This window comes from Xiphophorus maculatus, chromosome 1 (assembly GCF_002775205.1).
Source record: "Xiphophorus maculatus strain JP 163 A chromosome 1, X_maculatus-5.0-male, whole genome shotgun sequence".
In the NCBI taxonomy this organism is placed as follows: domain Eukaryota; kingdom Metazoa; phylum Chordata; class Actinopteri; order Cyprinodontiformes; family Poeciliidae; genus Xiphophorus; species Xiphophorus maculatus.
This window is the reverse complement of record NC_036443.1, coordinates 30,225,970-30,247,654: the sequence shown is the minus strand read 5'-3', so window position 1 is coordinate 30,247,654 and position 21,685 is coordinate 30,225,970. Positions and strand designations below refer to the sequence as shown.

Here is a 21,685-nt window from a genome sequence, read left to right as displayed (position 1 = left end):
GTGCAATTACTTTCTTAAATTTTTATCCACAGGTTTTGGCTAATTTTGGCAGGATCAGTCCTCCAAATGAAGACCTCAAACCCAAAATTAATTTAGATTTTAAAAAAGCAACACTCAAATGTTGCAAACACGCAACAGTCTTATAAAAACAGTCAAGTAGTTTTAAAAAGCATCACATGATTCACATTCTGCAGATGCAGCCCAAAAATATTTCATCAACCATGAGGTTGTTTCATCCGTCTTAAAAACTGTAACTGATGCATTCATACACATTTCCTGAGGAAAACCGCTGCCTATCAGAGGCAGAAAATTAAATGATTAATTGCACAAAATACGGAGATTATTTAGTTAAAATTTAGAGTACTGAGTTGACGGCAGTGTAGAAAGCCAACAGACTTATTGTAAAGATAATAAACTGTTAAATAGTGATTTACATTCACCCAACGTTCACTACATAGTTCAGCGTTCCCATACGGGAAACAGAACCGTGACGTAGCTCCGGATCTATCGGAGCTGCTGCAGGTCTGGGGAGTTGGGCGAGGACGGCGCGGTGCTGGCGGCGGAGACGCAGGAGGCGGCGATGGGAGGAAGCTCATCGCAGGCGAAGTACTCCTTCAGCGGGGCGAAGAGGTGACGGATGACCGGCACGCTCCACGCCTTGCCCAGCAGCTTCTGCCGCTGCTGCCGGTTCATGTTCCTCGCGTCGGTGTAATGTTTGGGGAAACCAAAGATCCTGGAAAGAAGAGGGGGAAAAAAATCATGCTTTAGTTAATCTAAAGATGGCATCTGTTTCTAACCAACTAATGTTGGAGAATATCGATTCAATTCCACATAACAGGGTGAGATGAAAACAAAAACTACGAACAAAACAAATCTGAAGAACAAAAAGAATATAAAGACGTACCGCTGCTATTAGCTAAGATAACACAGTGGTGGTAGATTAGCTACTGCTGCTATTAGCTAAGCTAACACAGCTAATTTAAACACCTGTTCCACTGATGATCTGTCAGAGTTGGTGTTTAGGTTGCATTTTTTTGGTTTTTTAACTGAACCAAAACACATTGGATTCCACAGCACATCTACATGTTATGGTTGTCATAGTCAAGCTAGCATTGTGGAACTACCTTCCTCTCTATTTTTTTCCTTCAATTTTTTCCTGACCTTGTTATCTAGTTGTTGTGTTGACAATTAGTAGCAAAGCTCTGCATTTGTTTTGTTTACATATTGATAACTTTACAGCTAAAACCAATGCTAGTCATCATTAGCCAGCAGCTTTTTGTCCTGCAGCAGGTAAATGTGGGTGGGATCTTGACGTCTCACCGCAGGGATCCATACATTAACGTACTTTTCCAGTTCGGTGATCCAGAGGATGTCCTCTCTCCCGTTCTGCACGACCGGCAGCAAAGACACGTCCTTCCCCTGTTTCAGGGAGTTTGGATTTGTGGTGATCGTTCTCACTTTGGTTACCTGGAAATAAAATCCCCCACCAACAGTCGTGAGTTTAGTCTGCTGGAAACAGGAGCAGAACCTCTGATACAAAAACAGTAAATGTGACTTTTCTCACCCTGGCTTCTCTGCCGAGCTCCAAACAGTCCTGCAGGTTCAACTTGTCGTTCTGGGAGGCGATGATGGGCCTGGCGAGTTTTGATCAGTCACTGCTTTAAGTATGTTATTCTTTTTGTATATGTATTTTTTCCCAGTAGGTGTACTCCAGTTAATGAATAATCGATTATTAAATTAGTTAATGATTATTTCAATAATCGATTAATCACAATTAATCATTTTATCCCTCAGTTTCTTTATAATAATTAATGAAAATAACAATTATTCTTCTAGATTACTAGTTCAGTGATTTAATGTTTAGTAGTTCTGACTTTAGCTGGTAGTTTTTACAAAAAAATGTTAATAAAAATTTATTTTTTTAAAATACATTTCTACCAAAAACATATAAAATATTTTTTTTGTGAAAAATATATTTTTACATATATTTCATTTTAAAAAAACTAAAAATATCATAAAATATATTTTTTTTTTACAAAAATAATTTTTGTAGGATACTTTTTTGTAAAACAAAAAAACACATATATACTTGATTATTTTTCACAAGCTCAAAATGTTTCTCAATATTTCAGAGTCAAAATCTAAAGTTTCACATTTAAACTTAAACTGTTTCTGTGTATAAAAACAACAAAAAGTCACAAAACTCCAACTCAGGCAGGTGGGTCCACCTGTCCCAGAGGATATAAAATTCATTTATTTTTGTATTTTATAGCTTTTCTGGCAGTTTTAATAAAACAAAGCGGAAGTCATGACTGAGAGAAACGTTGTTGTCTCCAGTGCCTCACCTGCTCATCCCAGGAATGTTTCCCCAGAAGTATCGAGCTCGGTGCGCAGGGCTCACCTTGACCGCGTCCACCAGCACAGGGTTGCACTGTAAAAACACAGAAACCATCAGATTCTCAAATGCTCTCACAGCTCCAGGCTCAGCGCCAGCAGGCGTGAAGCAAACCTCCAGGAAGCGGCAGATGTTGACTTTGTCGTGCGTATTCATGAAAACGACGTTCTCGAAAAGCCAGAAGAACGGCCGCTCGTCGTCCTCTTTGGGCTTCAGCAGCTGCAGGATGCGGTAAAACTCGAAAAACAGTCTGCCGGTGCCTTCTGAGAGGAAAAGACCGATAAAACAGGCAGTCAGATTAACCACAGCTAGAGGTTTTCTGTTGTACAAACATTGTTTATAGAAACTTCTGGTTTTGATTTAAATGATTTCATAAAGTCAAACTTTAAACATTAAATCACTCATCTACTAATCTTTAAATTTTGGAAGAATAATTCTGTTATTTCATGAATTATTATAGAAACGACAAGGGCTAAATCGATTAGCCGTCATTAATTGATTATTGAAATAATTGTCAACCAATTTAGTAACAGATTCGTAGTTTTGAATTTTAAACTCAAACTAGAAGTTTTTACAAAAAATTATTTTTTTCAAACATAAAAATATATTTACTTTTAAATATACAAAAAATATTTATTTTTATATAACATACAAAAATATATTTTAAACAAAAAATATATATTTATGTAAAGAAAATAAAAAAATATATATAAATATATAAATCTATTTTCATCCGTTGGGCTGAAATACGAACCATAGATTACTAGTAATACTAGTAGAAATACGAACCATAGATTACTAGTAATACTAGTAGAAATACGAACCATAGATTATTAGTAATACTAGTAGAAATACGAACCATAGATTACTAGTAATACTAGTAGAAATACGAACCATAGAGGCCTTTCCTGAGCGGGTTTACGATGGACAGATCGTTGCAGGGGCTGCCACCGATCAGCAAATCGAACGGCCCCCACTTCTCCAGCTGAATTTAAGAAATAAAAAACTAAAATTAATTTAAATGAATCGCTTTTCAATCTGTGTTGAAAGCAATAAACTAGAAAATGTTGATGGACCTTTTTTTTATTTATTCTTCAGAAAAGAGAAAGTAAAGCAGCATATTTAACCCACCAGCTCCTGGGAGACGAATCGGACGTCTCCAACATGGATGATCTTTCCGTCGTGGTTGATGGTTGCCACGGCAACCGAATCTTCGCAGACCTCGGAGGCGACGTATTTCTCCACCTTGAAGCCGAGATCCTTCAGCACCAAATAGCCTGAGAAAAAAATAATTTTTTCCTCATTTTACTTGGTTAAATAAACTGGAAACAAAAACCCATTTGGTATTTAGTTTAATGTTCCCTAAGTTAAAAAGATTACACCTGAAAACCAAAATTCAGTTAATCAGTTTCAGTTTACGTCTCAGAAAAGTTTAACCTTCGGGTGTGGAGCGGAGATGGTGGAAAAATTAATAAAATGAACAAAAAAAAACAACAATAATCCTACCACAGACAGGATAGTGCACAGATAATATTAAAATTTAAAACTGCAGATACAAACAGCAAAAACCATGAATGTGAACAAGAATACAGAAACCACAGAAGATTAAAAATAGCAGAAATACGAAGAACAAGAACTCGACAGAGAATAAGAGGAACAAAACATGAAGAACACAAATAGAAAATTACAAATTTGAAGAATATAAAGAACAAAGAACACAAAAACCACGACTGTGAAGAATACGACAAAGAATACTAACACACTGAAAATCAGGAAAGTGAAAAATGCAAATAAATATACGAAAACAAAGAACAATATGAAGAACCAAAAGGAAGAAGTATTCAAAAACAAAAACCACAAAGAACAAAACGAATACAAAGAACACATACATTAAAAATATAACAAAAAAGAAATAAAAAAATACCAAGAACACAAATCTGCACAAAATATAAGAAGTTAAAGGAATGAAGTTGAAGTGATCAGAACATTCTGGTCTGCTGGTCCGGACGCTCACCTGTTCCGATCCCGTCGAACAGCGACAGAACCCGCAGCGGTCGGCGCATCTTGGTGGGGACAGACGGGTAGACCCGATGAGGCTCCTGCATCAACAACACACATGAACTTTATTTACCGTTTAATCTGAGGGATGTTTGGGTTCAGATCCTCATCCCACCAACGCTGCTGTGTGCACCAAGATCGGGTCGCACTTTTTAATTATGGTTACGCATTAAAAAAGAGCAAAAATCCTTCATGATGCACAGAATCCAAAAAAATGTTCCCTCTTTATGAGCCGAACTGTGAAATGCTGCAGACGTCTTTTGGCTTAACGTCTGTAACATTCAGTAAAACAGTACAATGCAGTAAAACACTCGCTGTTCCACAGAGTCCCATTTATAGGAAACCAAATCCAAAAATAGGTTATTAAGTAATCAGGTTAGTAGGTAACCTCCAGTTGTCAATAAAAATACATTTTGTTTTTTTGGGGGGAAAAAAAGTTGCTAAATTTGTCGCTTTTTAAAAATGACTATATTTGTTGCTACTTTTTGAGAAAAAGATTTGTTGCTTTAAAAAAAGTCATTGGTAGGGTCTGAGAAGTTGTTATGTGTTTTCTGGGCCATTTTATAGCACAATCATGTTACTATGTTACATTCACCTGTTATAAAAATGTTATATGTGTAAAATTTGACTTTCCCTTGAAATTGGGCCTCTGTCTCTTTAAGAACTCCTGCTGTTTCTCAAGCTCCGCCTCCAGGAAGTCGTCCTCTATTGGCTCCTCTGTTAGTCCTTGAACGTTTTTACCAGCGTCGCTCTGAGCAGCAGCTCCTATAATAAGCTCAGCTGTTTGCTAACTGCTGCTGGCTAGTCTGGAGGAGCGGCGCCTCAAAGGCGGGGCTAGGTCCACCCAGGCGTTTTACAACTGACTGGTTGCCATGGAGATCAAAGGATCAAGGCAACACTCCAGGTATAGTATAATGTAAAGCCCTTTAAGACTTTTTAACATCTTCACCAGGAGGAGCACTAGAGGGCGCTGTCACACTTTCACCATCATATACTCACAAACTCCATGGCGCTGTTGTTGGCAAACATCTCCTGGACGCGAAACCTCCAGTCCTCCCTGGGCACCAGCGCGCCGTGCGGCTGGTGGGGCTGGCACAGGTAACAGATCCACGGGTCCACGACCTTCAGAGAGTCAAACGTCTTTGGACCAACCAGGATGTTCAGACAGTCCTCACAGAAAGACCTGCAGACCAAATGGACCGAGACTAAACCCCTGCTCTGCCTGGGCTGCCTGGGACGACGGAGACCAACCTGTGGCAGCCGTCTTGTCCGCAGAGAATGACCTCCATGCCGTAGCAGCAGATGGTGCAGTAGGACTGGTATCCGTCTTCGTCGTAGCGGTACAGCGTCTCCGTGAAGTTATCCTTCAGAAGCAGAGAGCCGGAGTTTTAAACCACAGCTTTAATTTGGACTGTTGTATGAACACCAAATGAGAAATCATCAACGAATCAAGAAGCTTTTCACCCTTCTTTTTTGTTTTTAATATTTACACAGTTTGCAGAGGCAGACATGATGCTGAAATTTAGCTGGATGATAAACTGTCCCAGAAGTTACTGTGAGAAACGACAATATTGTCGTTTTGAGACATTTTTCAATTAATATAAAGGTGGAGGCATAATAATGCCACTACCTTTATATTGGCATCATTACCTTTGAGCAGCAAAATCTTTTATTCGTGCTGCTTTTGCTTTGATATTAATGAAATTTTAAAAGCTCAGTCACATTACCCAAATATAATAAAATTGGTGTCAAGTATTTTTGTTTTTGCTGCCATTATTTGAAAGAAAACCTGACAAGTTTGATGTCAATCAACTCGACTACGTTTGTGCAGCAAAAATGTTAGTTTGTGCTGCTTTCAAGATATTATTGAAAGTTTAAAAGGTTAAAAGGTCAACCATATTACCCAAATGTAACAACAAAGGTGTCAAACATTTGTGCAGCAAAAAGTTTCTTTTGCTCTGAAGATATTGACCATGTGGAAACTTTTTTATTAAAATCTTTAAAGTGGTAGCAGCACAAATAAAAAAACGTTGGACACCAGTTTTGTCAGGCAGTTTGTGATAAACGTAAAAAACAGTTTTTTATGCCGCTGGTTTAAAATATTAGGAATATTAGGAACTTACTTTGCACTTCAAACAGAGACTTCCTTTGAAGAGCGGGTGGGAAATCTGGATTTCTTTGGTTCCGCAGCACACACAAAAATCTGCAGGTAAAACGGCAGGAAAACTTGAGGCTAAATTCACAGAGCGACAGATAAACTGTCACTGCGAACACAGACCTTCGATGTCGAGGTTTAAGTCCAGGATCTGATTGATGGTCTTCTCTGTAAAGAGATCATTTGGTCAATAATGGATAACAACCACCACTCTTCCTCTGTTTTGTTTATGATGCAGGAGAAAAACTCTTTTTGGATGTTTGCTCTGTGCACCATCTGGGCTAATGTTAGCTTAGCAAAGTCCTCCTTCACTTCAGTAGAAGAAGACGCACGTTTACTGAAAGCTTCCTGCTGCAAAAACGCATAAAATAAGTTTCAATATACTGCACTTATACTTATACTGCATTTTTCTACTGAACTGTTGTAGTTTTGTTAATTAAACCTATGATTAGAAGTGGTTTCTGTTGTTAAACAAGGAATTCTGAATAATTAAAAACAGAATTTGGGGGAAAAAATTTAAGTTTAATTTGTAAAAGCTTACTGAAAACAGACAGTAATGTTTTAACTTCTGGTTTCCACTGGGAATATTAAAACTCTGGTGGAATATTATTTTGCTATAATATTATTTTAGCCTACTAGAGGCTGTGAATCACATTTATTTGACATAACTGCTTGCCATATGGTTTTCAATTATAATTCAATAAATTACATGCCCACTGCAATTAACTGGATTAATTTTACCGTCATGCAGTTCTTTCTTTTTAAAGGTGACCTGTTATGTTTCGCTGGTTAGGATAGTTTTATGGTTTTAGGGCCTCTGTCACTTTAAATCCAAATGAGCTGCTGCCATTACCTAGCAACCCCAGTGGAACTCTGCCCGTTACCCAGCAACCTGAGCTGAGTTCCAGCATGTTTGCTCAGCTGGTTTTGCCGCTGTATGTGCTGTACAATGGCTGCTGGAAAAGACTGGTGCTTCGCTGTTGACTTACCACCCAGAAACCACTTGCTGTATTCTTGTTGCTTGTGCAGGAGGCTCCACCTCTGCTTTTCAAAGATGTAAGGTTATACATTTCCTCATCCATTTTCACAAATGAGTGTAAACGTTGAATTTGGGGCCGTGGCCAGGAGCTTATTAGGATTTAAAGTGACAGAAACCCTAAAACAGCTCAAATTCAGCAGAACTGAGCAGACTGAAATCTCATTATCTAAGAATGATTTTGTGCACAAAATGTAATGAACATGTTTTGTATAGGCCATAGAGCTATCCTGACCTGATCAAGGAAGTATAAAAGGTCAGCTTTAAGCTCTGGGAACGTTTTTAGAATCACTTCCATTTGGAAGTGGATTTCCTTCATTGAGTCAAATAACTACTAACGATCCCAACGATCTGTCATGGAGCGACCATCAGTTGATGTCCGTCTTACCTCTGACTTTCTGGTCCGGCTGCGTGTACACGCCGCTCGTCACGTTGACCTTATTGTACGTTTTGGTGTAGCTCTTCTTCCTCTGTGGCACAAAGTCGGGCGACATGTCGTTATCCTCTCCAGACAGCCAGCTGTAGCTCTTCTTCAGGCTCCGTCCCCGGACTTTCTGTTTCTGCCATTTGCTTTTCACCTGGTCCCACTCTGCGTCCCACTTGTCCTTCTCCATCTGGGATCTTTCCTTTCCCTGCTTCCCGCTGTAGGGAGTCGGAGGTTTGGACCTTTTTCCAGCAGAACCCAGTCCGGTTTCCAGATTGGTACCGTTGGTTTTGGAGCTGGAGGGCGGATCTATGGGAGCGCACGACAGTCTGTTGAGTAAGACGGCTACGTGTTTCATCTCGACGCCATCTTTGTTCTCCGTCGGAGTGGAGGAGGCAGGAGCTGGGTTGGACTTTTCAAAAAGTTTCTTCTTCACCTTTGGCCTGGTGTATGTTTTAACAACACCTGGAACACACACACATACCCACGCCCCCACACACACACACTGAATAATCACTTTTTTTACACAGCAAATCAAATTTTATTTGTATAGGACATTTCAGCAACAAGGTATTTCAAAGTGCTTTACATCATAAACACAAAGACGAGATTTAGAATCAATAATCAAAACACACCATTAAGTCAAGTTCCTTCAATAAATTTGTAATTGATTACGTTTCAAATACAATCAGGTGGGTTTTCAGTTGAGATTTAAAAGAAGTCAGTGTTTCAGCTGTTTTACAGTTTTCTGGAAGTTTGCTCCAGATTTGTGGTGCATAGATGCTGAAAGCTGCTTCTCCTCGTTTGGTTCTGGTTCTGGGGATGCAGAGCAGACCAGAACCAGAACCTGAGAGGTCTGGAAGGTTGATACAACAACAGCAGATCTTTAATGTATTGTGGTGCTAAGCCGTTCAGTGATTTATAAACTAACAACAGTATTTTAAGGTCTATTCTTTGAGCTACAGGGAGCCAGTGGAGGGACTTTAAAACTGGTGTTATGTGCTCTATCTTCCATTAGTCCTTTAATCCTGGAAATGTTCTTCAGGTGATAGAAGGCCGACTTTGTAACTGTCTTTATGTGGCTCTGGAGGTTCAGGTCAGAGTCCATCACTACTCCCAGGTTTTGGGCTGATCGCTGGTTTTTAGTTGTAATAACTGAAGTTGTGCATTAACTCTAGATCTATAACTCTAGATCTATAACTCTAGATCTATGACTCTAGATCGTTCCTCTTTAGTTCCAAAAATAATAACTTCAGTTTTGTTTCTGTTCAGCTGGAGAAAGTTTTGGCACATCCACACATTTATCTGTTCTAAGCATCTGTTCAGTGATTGGATGGGGTCAAAGGTCACCTGGTGACATCATAATGTAGAGCTGTGTGTCATCTGCATAGTTATGGTAGCTAATATTATTTCCTGTTATAACCTGAGCTAGTGGGAGCATATAAATATTGAATAAGAGGGGTCCTAGGATTGAACCTTGGGGTACCCCACATGTGACCTCTGACCTCTTTGATGGGAAGTTTCCAATTGAAACAAAGTAATCCCTGTTCTTTATGTAGGATTCAAACCAGTTGAGCACTGGACCGGAGAGTCCGACCCAACTCTCCAGTCGATTCAGTAAAATGTCATGGTCAACACTGAGGTCCAACATCAGTCACCTTCAAACTGTTCAAAGTCCATTTCCTGTATGTGAGGCAGACGACCTTCTACTTTAAAGACTTAAAGCTGCAGTATGTCACTTTTATAAAAATATTTTTTACATATTTGTTGAAACTGTAAATAATCAGAGAGAGAAAAAAATCAAGCTCCTCTACCTTCTTCCAGAGGTAACTAGTAACAACCAATCAGAGCCAGGAGGCGGGTCTTAGCGCTGTCAATCACAATTTTGTGTGGCACTGTCAGATTTTCCCCATTAGCACTGCTAAGCTAGTTAGCATAGCTAACTATGACGGTTTTCATGTAACAGTGAGTTGTTTCTAAGCCATTAGCTCTCTTAGCAGCGCGTACGTGAGGTTGACTGACAGCGCTAAGATCCGCCCCCTGGCTCTGATTGGTTGCTTTGGAATTGTTTCTTCAGCAGCTGAGGGAGAAGGTGGAGGAGGCCGATCTTTCCACAGATTATCGGTCTTACATTATACTGTCACAACAAATGTAAACATGTTTATTATAAAAGTTACATACAACAGCTTCAACAAAATACTCCTGGATCAGTTCTTCTGTTTCTTTTTGTGCTCTGCAGAACCAGAACCGGAACCAGGTTCTGCTGGACTTTTCTTCTTGTTAAAGGGAAGATTTTCCTCTCTACTTTTGCCACATGCATGCTTATTGACTCGATTTGATCTGCTTTTAAATTATCTTGAACATCAAACTGAGCTTAATGAACTGCTTGATTCAATTTGCATGATTTATTGTTTTTCTTTTTCTACTAGAAACTGGATGATAAAAATCTTCATTCTGGTCTTTTTGTCTCAACCAGCTCTTTTTTGAAGTATAATTTTGTTTACAGAGACTTCATAATTCATTTTATTTGTTGTTTCTGTTTAGTTTCTTAGGATATTTAAATGTTTTCCAGTTCCAGTGTTAAATATTCGGCCGCACCTTGTTTGGGTTTGAGTCCATCCGGACCGGTCGGCTGAAAGCCTCCGAACGCCCAGTCCAGAACCTGCTTCAGAACCTCTTCACTGTCTTGGAGCAAAGGAGAAAACTTCTTCCCACAGCGCATTGCTGCCTCCTGCAGGACATACATGGAAATGCTTCAACCACAAAATAAAAATAAAGGGCACCATTTGCTTCTGTACAGAAAAGAGAATAAAAAACGTGATGCGTTCACTGATGTTTGACCTGTTCAACATGGCGCCACTACAGGGTTTGTTTACTTTTCCTAAAGTAAAATTCAATAATTTTCCCAACATTTTCAAGGTAAGTTTTTCAGCACCACAGTTTGGAGATAAAATCAATATAAATGAACTAAAACAACTCTTTCAATTCACTGTTTTATATTATTCTTAACAATTTAATAAAGTCTACAGCAGGGACAAGGTAAACTAAAATTTAGTAAAGTTTTATGTTTGAAATGTCTCACACCTTATGTGAGAACAAGCAGCTGCCACTAGTCTGTAGGGTCGCCTACAGCAGCTTAGGATACGGACCTGCAGCGACAAGAGGACGGCCTCTCGGTAGGTGACCAGGGTTGCAAAGGAGTTGGCGCAGAAATACTGGCTGAATGCAGCAAACGGCTTCAAAGACTTGACACTGACCTGCAATCGGAGGCAACATGGCGGACGTTTTACCATCTGCAGAAAAACGACCAACCAGTAAGAATGAAGTGGAAAACAATGACCTGAGAGCACATTCTCTGGCCGTACCACTCCACCATCCTCTTCTGAGGAAGATGGACCTGGCCTTTGAAGGGGACGATGATGCCAGGCCACGGGGAGAAACCCTCGATCTGACCCCAAACCAGCTCCCCCTGAAGGCGAACACAGAAATTACAGGTACATGAAGCCATTTTAAAGCACAATCAAGATGCTACCTTCAGTTGTTATAAAAATATTTTGTATGTCAAACATGATGTAAAAGAAATGGGGTCGCCTTGAAATGGGGTCTCTGTCTCTTTAAGAAGCTCCTGTTATTTCTGAGGTTCCACCTTCAGGAAGTCATCCCAACATGGCTCCTATGTTAACCCTTTAAAAACGTTTTTACCAGCACTGCTCTGAGAAGTAGCTCCTATAACAACTTCTTGCCACTGGCGGGCCACAAAATTCATGAAATTAAAATGCAAAAATTAGTTAACCATGATTTTCTGCTCAACATTAAACATTTTTTATGAAATCTGACTAATCTGTACATCAATTAGGCTGTAGTAGACTGCTGTCTTATTAAAAGATAAACAGACAATTTCCAAATTTTTTGGGTCATCAATTGTTTTCTGTTTTGTTAGCCAAGTTTTTATCATCCTTGACTTGTAGCCATGAGCCAAACAAAATCCTTTCAAGGGCCACAAATGGCCCCAGGGCCACAACTTGGACACCCCTGTCCTATAATGAGCTCAGCAGCTCCACCAGGTGTTTGCTAATTGCTGCTGGCTAGTCTGAAGGAGCAGAGTGGGGGAGGAGCTTCATCCTTGAAGGCGGAGCTAAGTCCAACCAGGCGTTCGGCAGCTGAATGGTTGCCATGGAGATCAAAGGATTTCTCAAACATGAACAAAAGAATCAAAGCAACGCTGCAGTATGTTTTTGATGAGGGAATAATATCGCTACATGATGTAAAGCTTCAAAAAAGTTGATTTTAAATAAAAATTAACTTTTAAATAAAAGTTGCAAAGTTGACTCTTCAGTAAAAATCTCTGGATTGGCCAGGATCTGCTTATTATAAAATAATTGGTAATAAAAAGACAAAAACTTTGTATTGTAGGTAACATTTTCAATTCTAAGAAAATTATATTGGTTATAATTGCAAAAATAAAAATATCAACCACATGTACTGGACAGGCCAAATTCATGAATATCCTATAAAATGGCTGAACTTTGTGCCTGGAAACACATAATAATGCCTCTTTAATTTGCTGAATTTGTCTGAAAATATCAAGCATTTATAAATGACCTAAATCCTGTTCTTCTGAGAATAATGGGTTAAACCGAGCCTGAAAGAATTTGAAACCTAGATTTCTTTTTCTTTTAATACAGCAAACATACAAAATCCATTTTACATTTTGGATCTATGATGAATAAGAAACAAAAAAGAAAAATTGGACTACCGTACTTTAGTTTTGGGCACCCCTGACATTCTGTAACCCTCCCCATGCTCATCAGAAATACACTTACAATGGATTTTTCTTCACAACCCGGTAGTTTTGTTGTCGAATCCCAGATCAGATCCTCTTCATCGCTCGTCACAATGAAGATAAACTCTCCCTGATGAATTCCTTCACCTGCAAAGCGGCACTAAATGAGCAGGACTTGCAGCGAAGCAGAAAGATGTAGAAAAGATTCACGTTTATCATCTTACTCGTCTTTGTCTGCTGGCTGGCCGGAGACTTCACGGGCTCTTCTGTGATGTCAATCACATCTGAAAAACCCAGCCAGAGAGTAAACTAAAGGAGCTACAGCGGACCCAGCTAACGTCCAGGTAAACTGGGGAGTCCTACCTGAGGAATTGTCTGTGTAGTCCATCTCATCCACACTCCTGTTATGTTTCATCTTCTGAAATATTAGAGGCTTCGCTGCAGGACTCTTATCGTCCTCTGATGAACTCTCATCATGTTTCACTGTGACTTTCTGGTAGCTAATAGCCTCCAAAGCAGCCAGTTTCTTCCTACCGACTGGAGATCGTCGTCCCCAAACCTCCAGGTACGGTGAGGCCACGGGAGTTTTCTCAGTGTAGGGAGGGATTTTCAGGTACTTGTAGGCCTTCAGAGAGGAACAAACACAACTCAGATCTTCACAGAAGTGACAATAAAACCAGTGGTGGGCACTGCGAACTAAAATGCTAGCTGCGCTAACCCTAAAGCAGGGGTGCCCAAAGTTGGTCCTCGAGGGCCGGCATCCTGCACGTTTCAGTTCGCTCCCTGGTGGTACCAACAACCTTTTCAGCATGTTAATGTTCTTCTTAGGCCTTCTAATAAGCCATCATTTGATCCAGGTGAGTTAAACCAGGGCGAGAACTAAAACATGCAGGATGCCGGGCCTCCAGGACCCACTTTGGGCTCCCCTGCCCTAAAGCACTAATAATAAACATCAGTTGAGCTAAAGCGCTGCACACAGTATTTAGCAAAAGCTAACTCTAAAGCACTGAACCAACTCAGTATCTAGCAGAAGCTAATGCTAAGGCGATGTACCAACAATACTTGTGCTATACCAACATGGTATTTAGCAGAAGTTAATGCTAGCGCGCTATACGAACACACTACAGGACCTGTATTAAACAGTCCATGCTGCTCCTCCAACCCATTCTTTCATTAAATGTGAATTCAATATGGCTTTTGTAGCAGCCACGTTAAAACTCACCTTAGCAAACACCTGTGTCTGGTGCAGAGAGCTGGGCAGCGCCAGGAGGGTCAGAAACAGCTTGTGCAGAGTGGGCCACGGTTTAATTTTGTTCAAGATCTGCACAGACAACAGCAGAGACTGCTGGTTTGATCTGAAACTTTTTACCAAAATAAACGGAATTTTCCATCTTTTTGAGGCGTCTTGGACAAACGACCCAAACAACGACATTCACCACTTCATTTCCACGCCACATTTAATCCCAGTTTTGACCTTTTACCTTCACCCAGCTGCTACATTCATCACTGCTGCTCTGTTCCTGGATGAGCTTCCTGAAATCGCAGCAACTGCGTTCCAGCTCCACCTCTGGAGGCCCGGCGGCGCAGAGCCCCAGCTGGACGGCCATCACTGACAACACCTCCCAGGGAAAATGTTTCTCCTGCAGGACAGAGAGAGAGTTCACCAGAAAACCACAGCAAGCACTTACCATGTTCAGGTTCCCCCAAGGAAGGCCACAACATAAAACACAGACAGCTTAATAATTCCTACAGTATATGGGTGATCTGCTGGTTGTTTAGCAAAAGTCGTCAATAGGAGAATTTCACAGATTTGAACCCGGTGAAGCTAAAACTATGGCACCTGAGGATTTCTGGGTGGAAAATATTTGCAGATAAAAAAGTTTTTTGTCATCTTAAATCCAAAATCTATTCATATTGTGCAGTTTAATTACTGCTCTCAAAGTGTTATTTCAGCAAATTTAAAGTTCTAGTCTGTATACTCTGAATACTAAATTGGTAAACGATTGGTTCAATAATCGATTGATTGAGATTAATCAGTTCAGAAGTATTTCTAAGATCCAGGAAGTAAAGGATGGTGGGATTCTTACTGTGATACTTTCTGGATGTTTCAGCATCAGCCCGATGTTCCTGAGTGTCACGTCTCCAAGCGGGCCAGGAATGCACTCCACCAGACTCTGAAGAGCGGCTCTGTAGAACGCCTGGGCGTCCTTTAGGAACCGGGCCAGGTTCTGCTCCCCCAGACTCGGCCCGAAGGCCCACATGAAGTCCGACGCGCGCGGCCCGACGTTCACCTCGGCCACGGGGAGCAGCTCGTCGCCGTGAAGCAGGTCCAGCTCCCGCTGCAGCAGGAAGGAACGGAGGCCGACACGGACTTAGTAATTTATCACAATATTTTGTAACACTATTTTAACAAAAATATAAATGGTGATAAAATACCTACACATTACTTCGTTTTTTTAGATAACTGCATGACAGAATTCAGCACCACAAACATAAAAACTTTCCTATTAGTTTTTTGTTTTACATATTTGAAAAGCAGCCAAACTGGTGAGGTGACCTTTCCTCTTATCCACAGATTTCTCTCCATGTTTTTTTTTTATTTTTAAGCAGTTAAGAGGAGAAACATTAAACTGCTGTGGAAGTTACTCAGCAGGTTGTTGCTAGGTAACCAAAGAAAGAGTGGGTTAATGCCTCTCTCTTTACTGATTGGCTGATTCCCCAGCATGTTCTGGATCAAAGTTCAGTGAATATTCTATATTTTCTATCCGACGTATTCTCTACAGTTTTATCTGAAATGTTTCTATTATTTTCTCCACTATTTGTTTCACCAGAGCATCAATAAATGTCAGTAAGTAAAAACTGAACTTATAAAACCAACTTATCCAGGTTTCATTTAATGGAATTGATTTACAGCAGCAGCAGGTAAAAAAGTCGTTCTGCCCTCAAACGTTGCGGAAAATTTCCAGATATAAATAACATGCTGTGTAAATATTGAATATTGAATGGGATGTATTATGTATTGATATTGATCATGTGTATTTTAGCAGATATCGTTATTGACCAGCCGTATAAGCGATAGGGTAAGTGCCCACCCCTAGGAGGAAGCGGTCGACGGCGTGCGGTCGGCAGATGCTGGTGGTGTAGGACTGCATCAGGATGGAGGTGAGCTGCAGCTCCACGCTCAGATCCGCGATCCCGGCCCGTTGCAGCTCGCTCAGCGCCCTGAGGGGCTCCAAGGCGTGGGACAGGAACAAGAACTGCAGCCGGACCGCATCGTCCAGCAGACGGCTCCGGATAGACGCCTCCGCCTCATTCAGCGATTTAAAATACTCCCGCAGGTCCTGCCACCGGGCGGCCATCTTCTGCACACTGTGGGCGAGGAACAGATACTGTGGGACGTGCGGCCCGGTGTCGGCGAACACCTCCTTCAGGCTGTCGTTGATGGACGGGCAGATGGAGTAGTGGCGGTGGACGTCTGTGATGAGGTCGACGGTGTGGCTAAAGGCAGCGGTGAGTCCGGCCTGGCAGGTGCGCTCCGCGATCCCCGGGATGCTGCAGAGCGACACCAGCTTGGGGCTGAACGCCTGCAGCCGCGACACAAACACCCGGCTCAGGCCCGGCTGCGGCGTGCTGCAGTAGAACGCCGCCAGGTTGGACAGCGCCAGCTCGTACTTCCTCAGAGCCTCCACCAGCAGCCAGGCGTCCGAGTCGGCGACGCGCGCCATGGCATCCGTGTCCATTGGCTGGCGAGGGTCGGCGCTGTCGGTGCTCATCTGCAGAGTGTGAAGCAGCTTCACCACGCTTTGGCATAAATGCTCATCAAAGTATCCAATCAGCAGGACGCTGGCGCTGCGTCCCGCGCCCAGCTCCACACCTACGTACAGGTAGACACAGTACGGCCGGTCGGTGACGGCCGCCATGATGTCCTCCGGCTCCGCTGAGTAAACTTCATCCTGGAAGTAAGTTCTGATGAAGTTCACCAAATCGTTTGCGGGAATCTGCTTGTCCAGGCGCTGGATCTGCTCCTTCACCTGAGCCTCCTGCTTCAGATCGGGTTTCTGATCCGTCGACATGTAAACCACGTCCTCGTCATCTTCTGACATCAAACAGATCACATCCGAACTCTGGCGTGTTTTCACTGCTGCAAAATCCATACTTACAGGAAGTTCAGTGTTCCTAGGAGAAGCACCTGGGATGCTCACCTGGACCTAAAAAAAGGAAGAGTTATCCTTAAAAATTATTTTCTTTGATAAAAAACATTATTTAATAAATCAGAAGTTTCATCAGAAGCAATAAATCAATTAATCACATAATAGATTAAAATAAGCTCAATAATTTCCATTTGTATTATTTAGGATTTCTCTCTTTCTACCAAAAACTGGATGATAAAACTCTTTAGTCTGGTGTTTTGGTCTCAACTAGCCCTTTTTTTGGAGGACTATTTTGTTTACAGAGACTTTATAATTAATTTTGTTTGTTGTTTCCGTTCTTTTGTTTATTTATTTTGGATATTTTAAAAGTCTTCCAGTTCCTGTGTTAAATGTTCATTAGAAAATAACATTTATTCATCTTTGAGAAGGTGTTTATGCATTATTAAGCTATTACTATTAAATTACTGGAAAATTTGTTTCAAAACAACATTATTGTTTATAGCAATAACTTCTGGGACAATTTATCGTCCAAAAAAATTTTAATTAATCTATTGTTGAAATAATTGTCAACCAATTTAGTAAATGATTAATTGTTAACTGGTGTAAAAAGCCCCCCAAAAGACAGAGGGAAATTAGAAAGGATAAAAGTACTAAAAACCTGCCAGAAAAAAATCTATAAATAAATAAGGAATATCTTCTACCTAAAAAATATGACAAAATGATAATTTAATTTATATCATAAATAAGGATTTCTGGTGGAGTAAAAATTGCGAATAATTTACGTTACTTTTGCGGCAAGGTCCATTTTCTTCCGACTCCAGTCAGAGTCATTTAAACGGCTCTGACATCCTACGCGTCTCCAATTGGTGGTGACGAGGTGACGTCATGACAGTTCTACCAATCGGGTTGAAGTGGGTAACTTTTCAGCCAATACAAACAATCCAAATAACTTTCCAAGACGAAGCGAAGAAAACATGGAATCTGGCAAGCCGGGGGGTTCGGGGTAAGAACAATACCAAACGAAACAATGAAGCCTTAGCTGAACTTTCGCTCACCAATCACACAAGAATGACAACATTGAACAACAGAAACTTAATAAAATTACAACTTATTGTAACGCTGAAGTTACGGATAGCTAGTATTTAAATGGACCAGAATACCAACGCCGAAAATCAAAATTTAAAGGGTTTAGAATGGTTAAACGTGAACCTAAAGATGGTTTAAAACACAACTGGCCCATTCACTAAAGAAATAACTGAAATCGTCTTGTTTCAGTCTTTTACAAACAAGGCTCAAAACTTGTTTTGAAGAACATATAAAAAATACCAAACAATCACAAAATATCCATTTTCATATGTTTAAAAATATGGTAAAAGTTTTAAGTTTGTACACAAGGGAGAATAACTTTGTCCAAGTTAGGAGCTCATCACAAGTCAACAAAAACAGCGAATTAACCCTTTACTCCTATCTGACGCTGGTTTCTGCGTCGTTTGTTACGTACAAGTACGTTTATTGAACCAAACCAAATAATGTAGCTACATTTCAATAAAACAGCGCCCTAAATTGTCAAGGTAGAATGTTTGTCAATGTGTTTAGATTTTATCTGGTATTCAATAGTTAGATTTTAGTTGAACACGTGGGAAATGTGTTTAAAAAGACACGCTAAACTTACCCACGCCGATCCGTCCTTCCTCGCTACCTCCTGCCGTCGGACCCTCAAAGAACCCAAAAGGTGTATCCTTCCGCCGAGAGCAAAGCCCCGGTCCCCCACTGCGAGGTTCGACAACCTTTCCTCGGTTTCACCGCTAGTACTAACCGCTCAGATAATTGTTGGTTAATGGCCAACAATTGTCACAGTAGGCCATTAAACTGTGTCTAAAGTAATTCTCGGCCTTTGGATAGAACCCCACTATGCGTAAAAACGAGCAAATCTTTCTAGATTTTTCCAGATCGAGACGCCATTGTAGTTAGCCTCTAGCTAACATCAAATGAATGGCATTTAAAGTGATAGGCTTTAGACTGAAATCAACGCGAATGTTACGAAAAGCTCATTTTTACACCGATTTGCTCAATAAATGAATTCTGAAACAGTTTATGTTAAGCTAAACTGTTTCTATTCATATTGTCAAATCTATTAATTGCGACAGGCGCATTATAAGTACAAACAAATGATAATTTTTACAAGAAGGCCGCGGGGCCATTAAAAATGATTATATTCACGAATCCCCTGTTTCTGCTGTTGAGTTCAAACACGTACGATCCCTCGCAAAAGTTTTCACAACGTTTTAAGTTTTCCACTTTTTCTAATGTTACAAACGCAAACCACACTGTAATAATTTTAGATTAATTTCATGTCAAGAAAACGGAAAGTAGTGCCTAACTGTGACGTAGAAGGAAGAGAATACACTGTGTTTTGTTTCTTAACATTAAAGTATGAGCAGTGTGGTGTTTATTTGTATTCACACTCTCTGAATGTATTTTGCTATAAGCTTTATACATCTAAAAACTTAAATCTGCCCATTTTATTCTTCATAAAACAGCTCAAACTCAGCTATACGGATATAATAAATACTCGTATCTGGATTGGGCCTAGACTTTGGGTGGATCATGAATTTGCTTTATGTAAACCATAATATTGTTGCTCTGACTGTATTATTTAGGGTCATTGTCCTGCTGGAAAGTAGATCTCCTTTCCCAAATCTCCATCTTCCCATCAACACGTACCAACTTCTTATTCTTTCAGTTTTATGGCGGTTGGCAGCCATTTTATATGGAGAATTACCGCCACCAACTGGACTGGAGTATGAATCACGAGTGTACGAACAAAAAAACAAGATTTAAATGATTTTCAATCAAAACTTTGCTTTCCAGTAAACCATATAAATATTCAAATTATTGATCATAATTAGTTTGGATCCAGAAAGCCAGATAGAAACTACAGGTACAGAAATGATCACCTCGTTTGGTGAGGACCAAAGGAAAATATTACAGAGAAATTACAAACTATGAAATTAACTTTCATTGTAAGAGATGCAATGTTTTTCTTTACACAATTAACATAATTATTACAATGAAATAAGATAGGAGGTCGTTTAAAGTTAACAATTCCTTAGATAAAAAAGTACCAGTTCCACTGGTAAATTATTTCACCTAAAATGTGGGAAAACTGTCTTGTTGTAAGTGAAATAATCTGCCAGTGGAACTTGAACTTTTCATCAATAATAAGGAATTATTTATTTGAAACAAGCTCATATATTTTGCTGAAATGTAACTTATAAGTTTGTTTTGTTTCATTTCAAGTGTGCTGGTGTATTTAAACTAGACACACAAAAATACTTGGTAAGAGTTTTGTGTTTTTGCAGTGAGGTTCAAACCATCCCTTTATATCCCCTACTCCAACATCATTCCACCAGTAAAACCAGACAGAAATTTTAAGTAGCAAAAGCAAATGAGGTGGATTATCAGTGTGATCCAAAAACTAAACAGAATATTCTCTTTGTTCATGGTTGTTGGTAGTAGGTCATGATACTTTTCTGTCAGAGGTTTCTTCAAATTTGTTGCGAGACTGACTGCTACTAGAGAACCTTCCTTCCCCAGAGACGACGACTTTTTCAAATTGGGGGCCGCGGCCCTCTGGAGGGCCACCAGGGGGCGGTAGAGAGGCCTCAGAAAGTTGGACGGATTAAAAAGAAAAAAAAAAGAAATCTAATAGGTCTTTCAATTATAATTTTTAGATCTAGTCTGTTTTTCAGTTACACATGGTTCCCACAAGTCTGAACCAGAAATGATTTGTGGCACTCAACCGCCATCTTGGTAGGCAAAGCATAGATGAACCACAGCTTCAAGACCATCAAAAAGAAAGTATATTAGGAAAAAAAGTTTAAGACTTAATAGCTGTAATGTATTGATATTATTTATAAGTTAGATAGGAATGAAGCAAGAGCTAATTCTGAGCTTGTGTCTTGCTTATTGTTGTCATAGCAACTCCATAGCAACTGCCTACTAAGAAGGCTGACAGTTACAAAGTATTATTCTTATAAAATATAAGTTGAAACAACTTACTGAAACGTAATTTGCCAACTTTAGGAACTGATGGCTGACTAAAATCAGAAGATTTGAAATAGAATTTAAGCTAAACGTAATAATTATTGAATAGTGAATAAAAGTGAGTGGAAAAGCAAAAATACTTAAAGAACGAGAACTGACACCGGTTTGTGTTTTGTGCAGCAATGCTGCTTTTTATTATGTAAAAAATTATAAAAGCAGCTACAAGTAGTACAAGTGTTTTTCTTTCTAAACTGTTGCAAAACAATATAAAAATAACTCAATCTCTGTATCTGAGATGATTTTAAAAGTGAGATTAATATGGAAAAATACACTGTTAAACAAAAAATACAGCAATGCCCTAAAAACAACTACACTGCAGATATGGTCCAGTTTTCACACCTAAAAATACACACATACACGACATAAAACTCCTAAAAATCTGCTAACATGTTCAGAAACATCAAGCTGGATAATGGGATAATATTCTAAAAGCAAAGCAAACTAGTAATACTTGTTAGTTTAAAGCAGAAGATGAGCGGTTTTAATAAAAAACACAAAAATATAAACTAATCAAGAAAAAAATAAGGTAAAAAAAGTGTTCTTATGAAGGCTTGTAACAGGAATCGTTCCTGCTAA

General features: G+C 39.9%; 1 protein-coding gene across 1 annotated transcript; it reads right to left on the bottom strand.

The window, feature by feature from the left end:
- Window positions 1-385: 385 nt before the first annotated feature.
- Window positions 386-17,005, bottom strand: LOC102235306. Its single transcript, XM_023332438.1, has 22 exons — window positions 15,944-17,005; window positions 14,939-15,190; window positions 14,333-14,491; window positions 14,074-14,172; window positions 13,215-13,476; window positions 12,999-13,135; window positions 11,409-11,537; window positions 11,218-11,325; window positions 10,667-10,799; window positions 8,033-8,533; window positions 6,732-6,776; window positions 6,577-6,656; window positions 5,705-5,817; window positions 5,453-5,636; window positions 4,410-4,494; window positions 3,527-3,672; window positions 3,290-3,380; window positions 2,510-2,658; window positions 2,346-2,431; window positions 1,565-1,634; window positions 1,346-1,467; window positions 386-733 (listed from the first exon to the last, which is right to left on the bottom strand). Exons 1-22 carry the CDS (start codon window positions 17,003-17,005, stop codon window positions 505-507), a joined length of 4,242 nt encoding a protein of 1,413 aa, XP_023188206.1. The 3' UTR covers window positions 386-504.
- Between the last annotated feature and the right edge of the window lie 4,680 nt (window positions 17,006-21,685).

What these genes read in the sequence shown, in the direction of transcription:
- LOC102235306 (XM_023332438.1), bottom strand. Translation starts at nt 17,005, where the DNA reads ATGGATTTTGCAGCAGTGAAAACACGCCAGAGTTCGGATGTGATCTGT. An exon ending in GCCAGAGAATGTGCTCTCAG is followed by an intron (nt 11,326 to 11,408) that starts GTCATTGTTTTC and finishes CTCCGATTGCAG; the next exon opens with GTCAGTGTCAAGTCTTTGAA. An exon ending in GATTCGTCTCCCAGGAGCTG is followed by an intron (nt 3,381 to 3,526) that starts GTGGGTTAAATA and finishes TCTTAAATTCAG; the next exon opens with CTGGAGAAGTGGGGGCCGTT.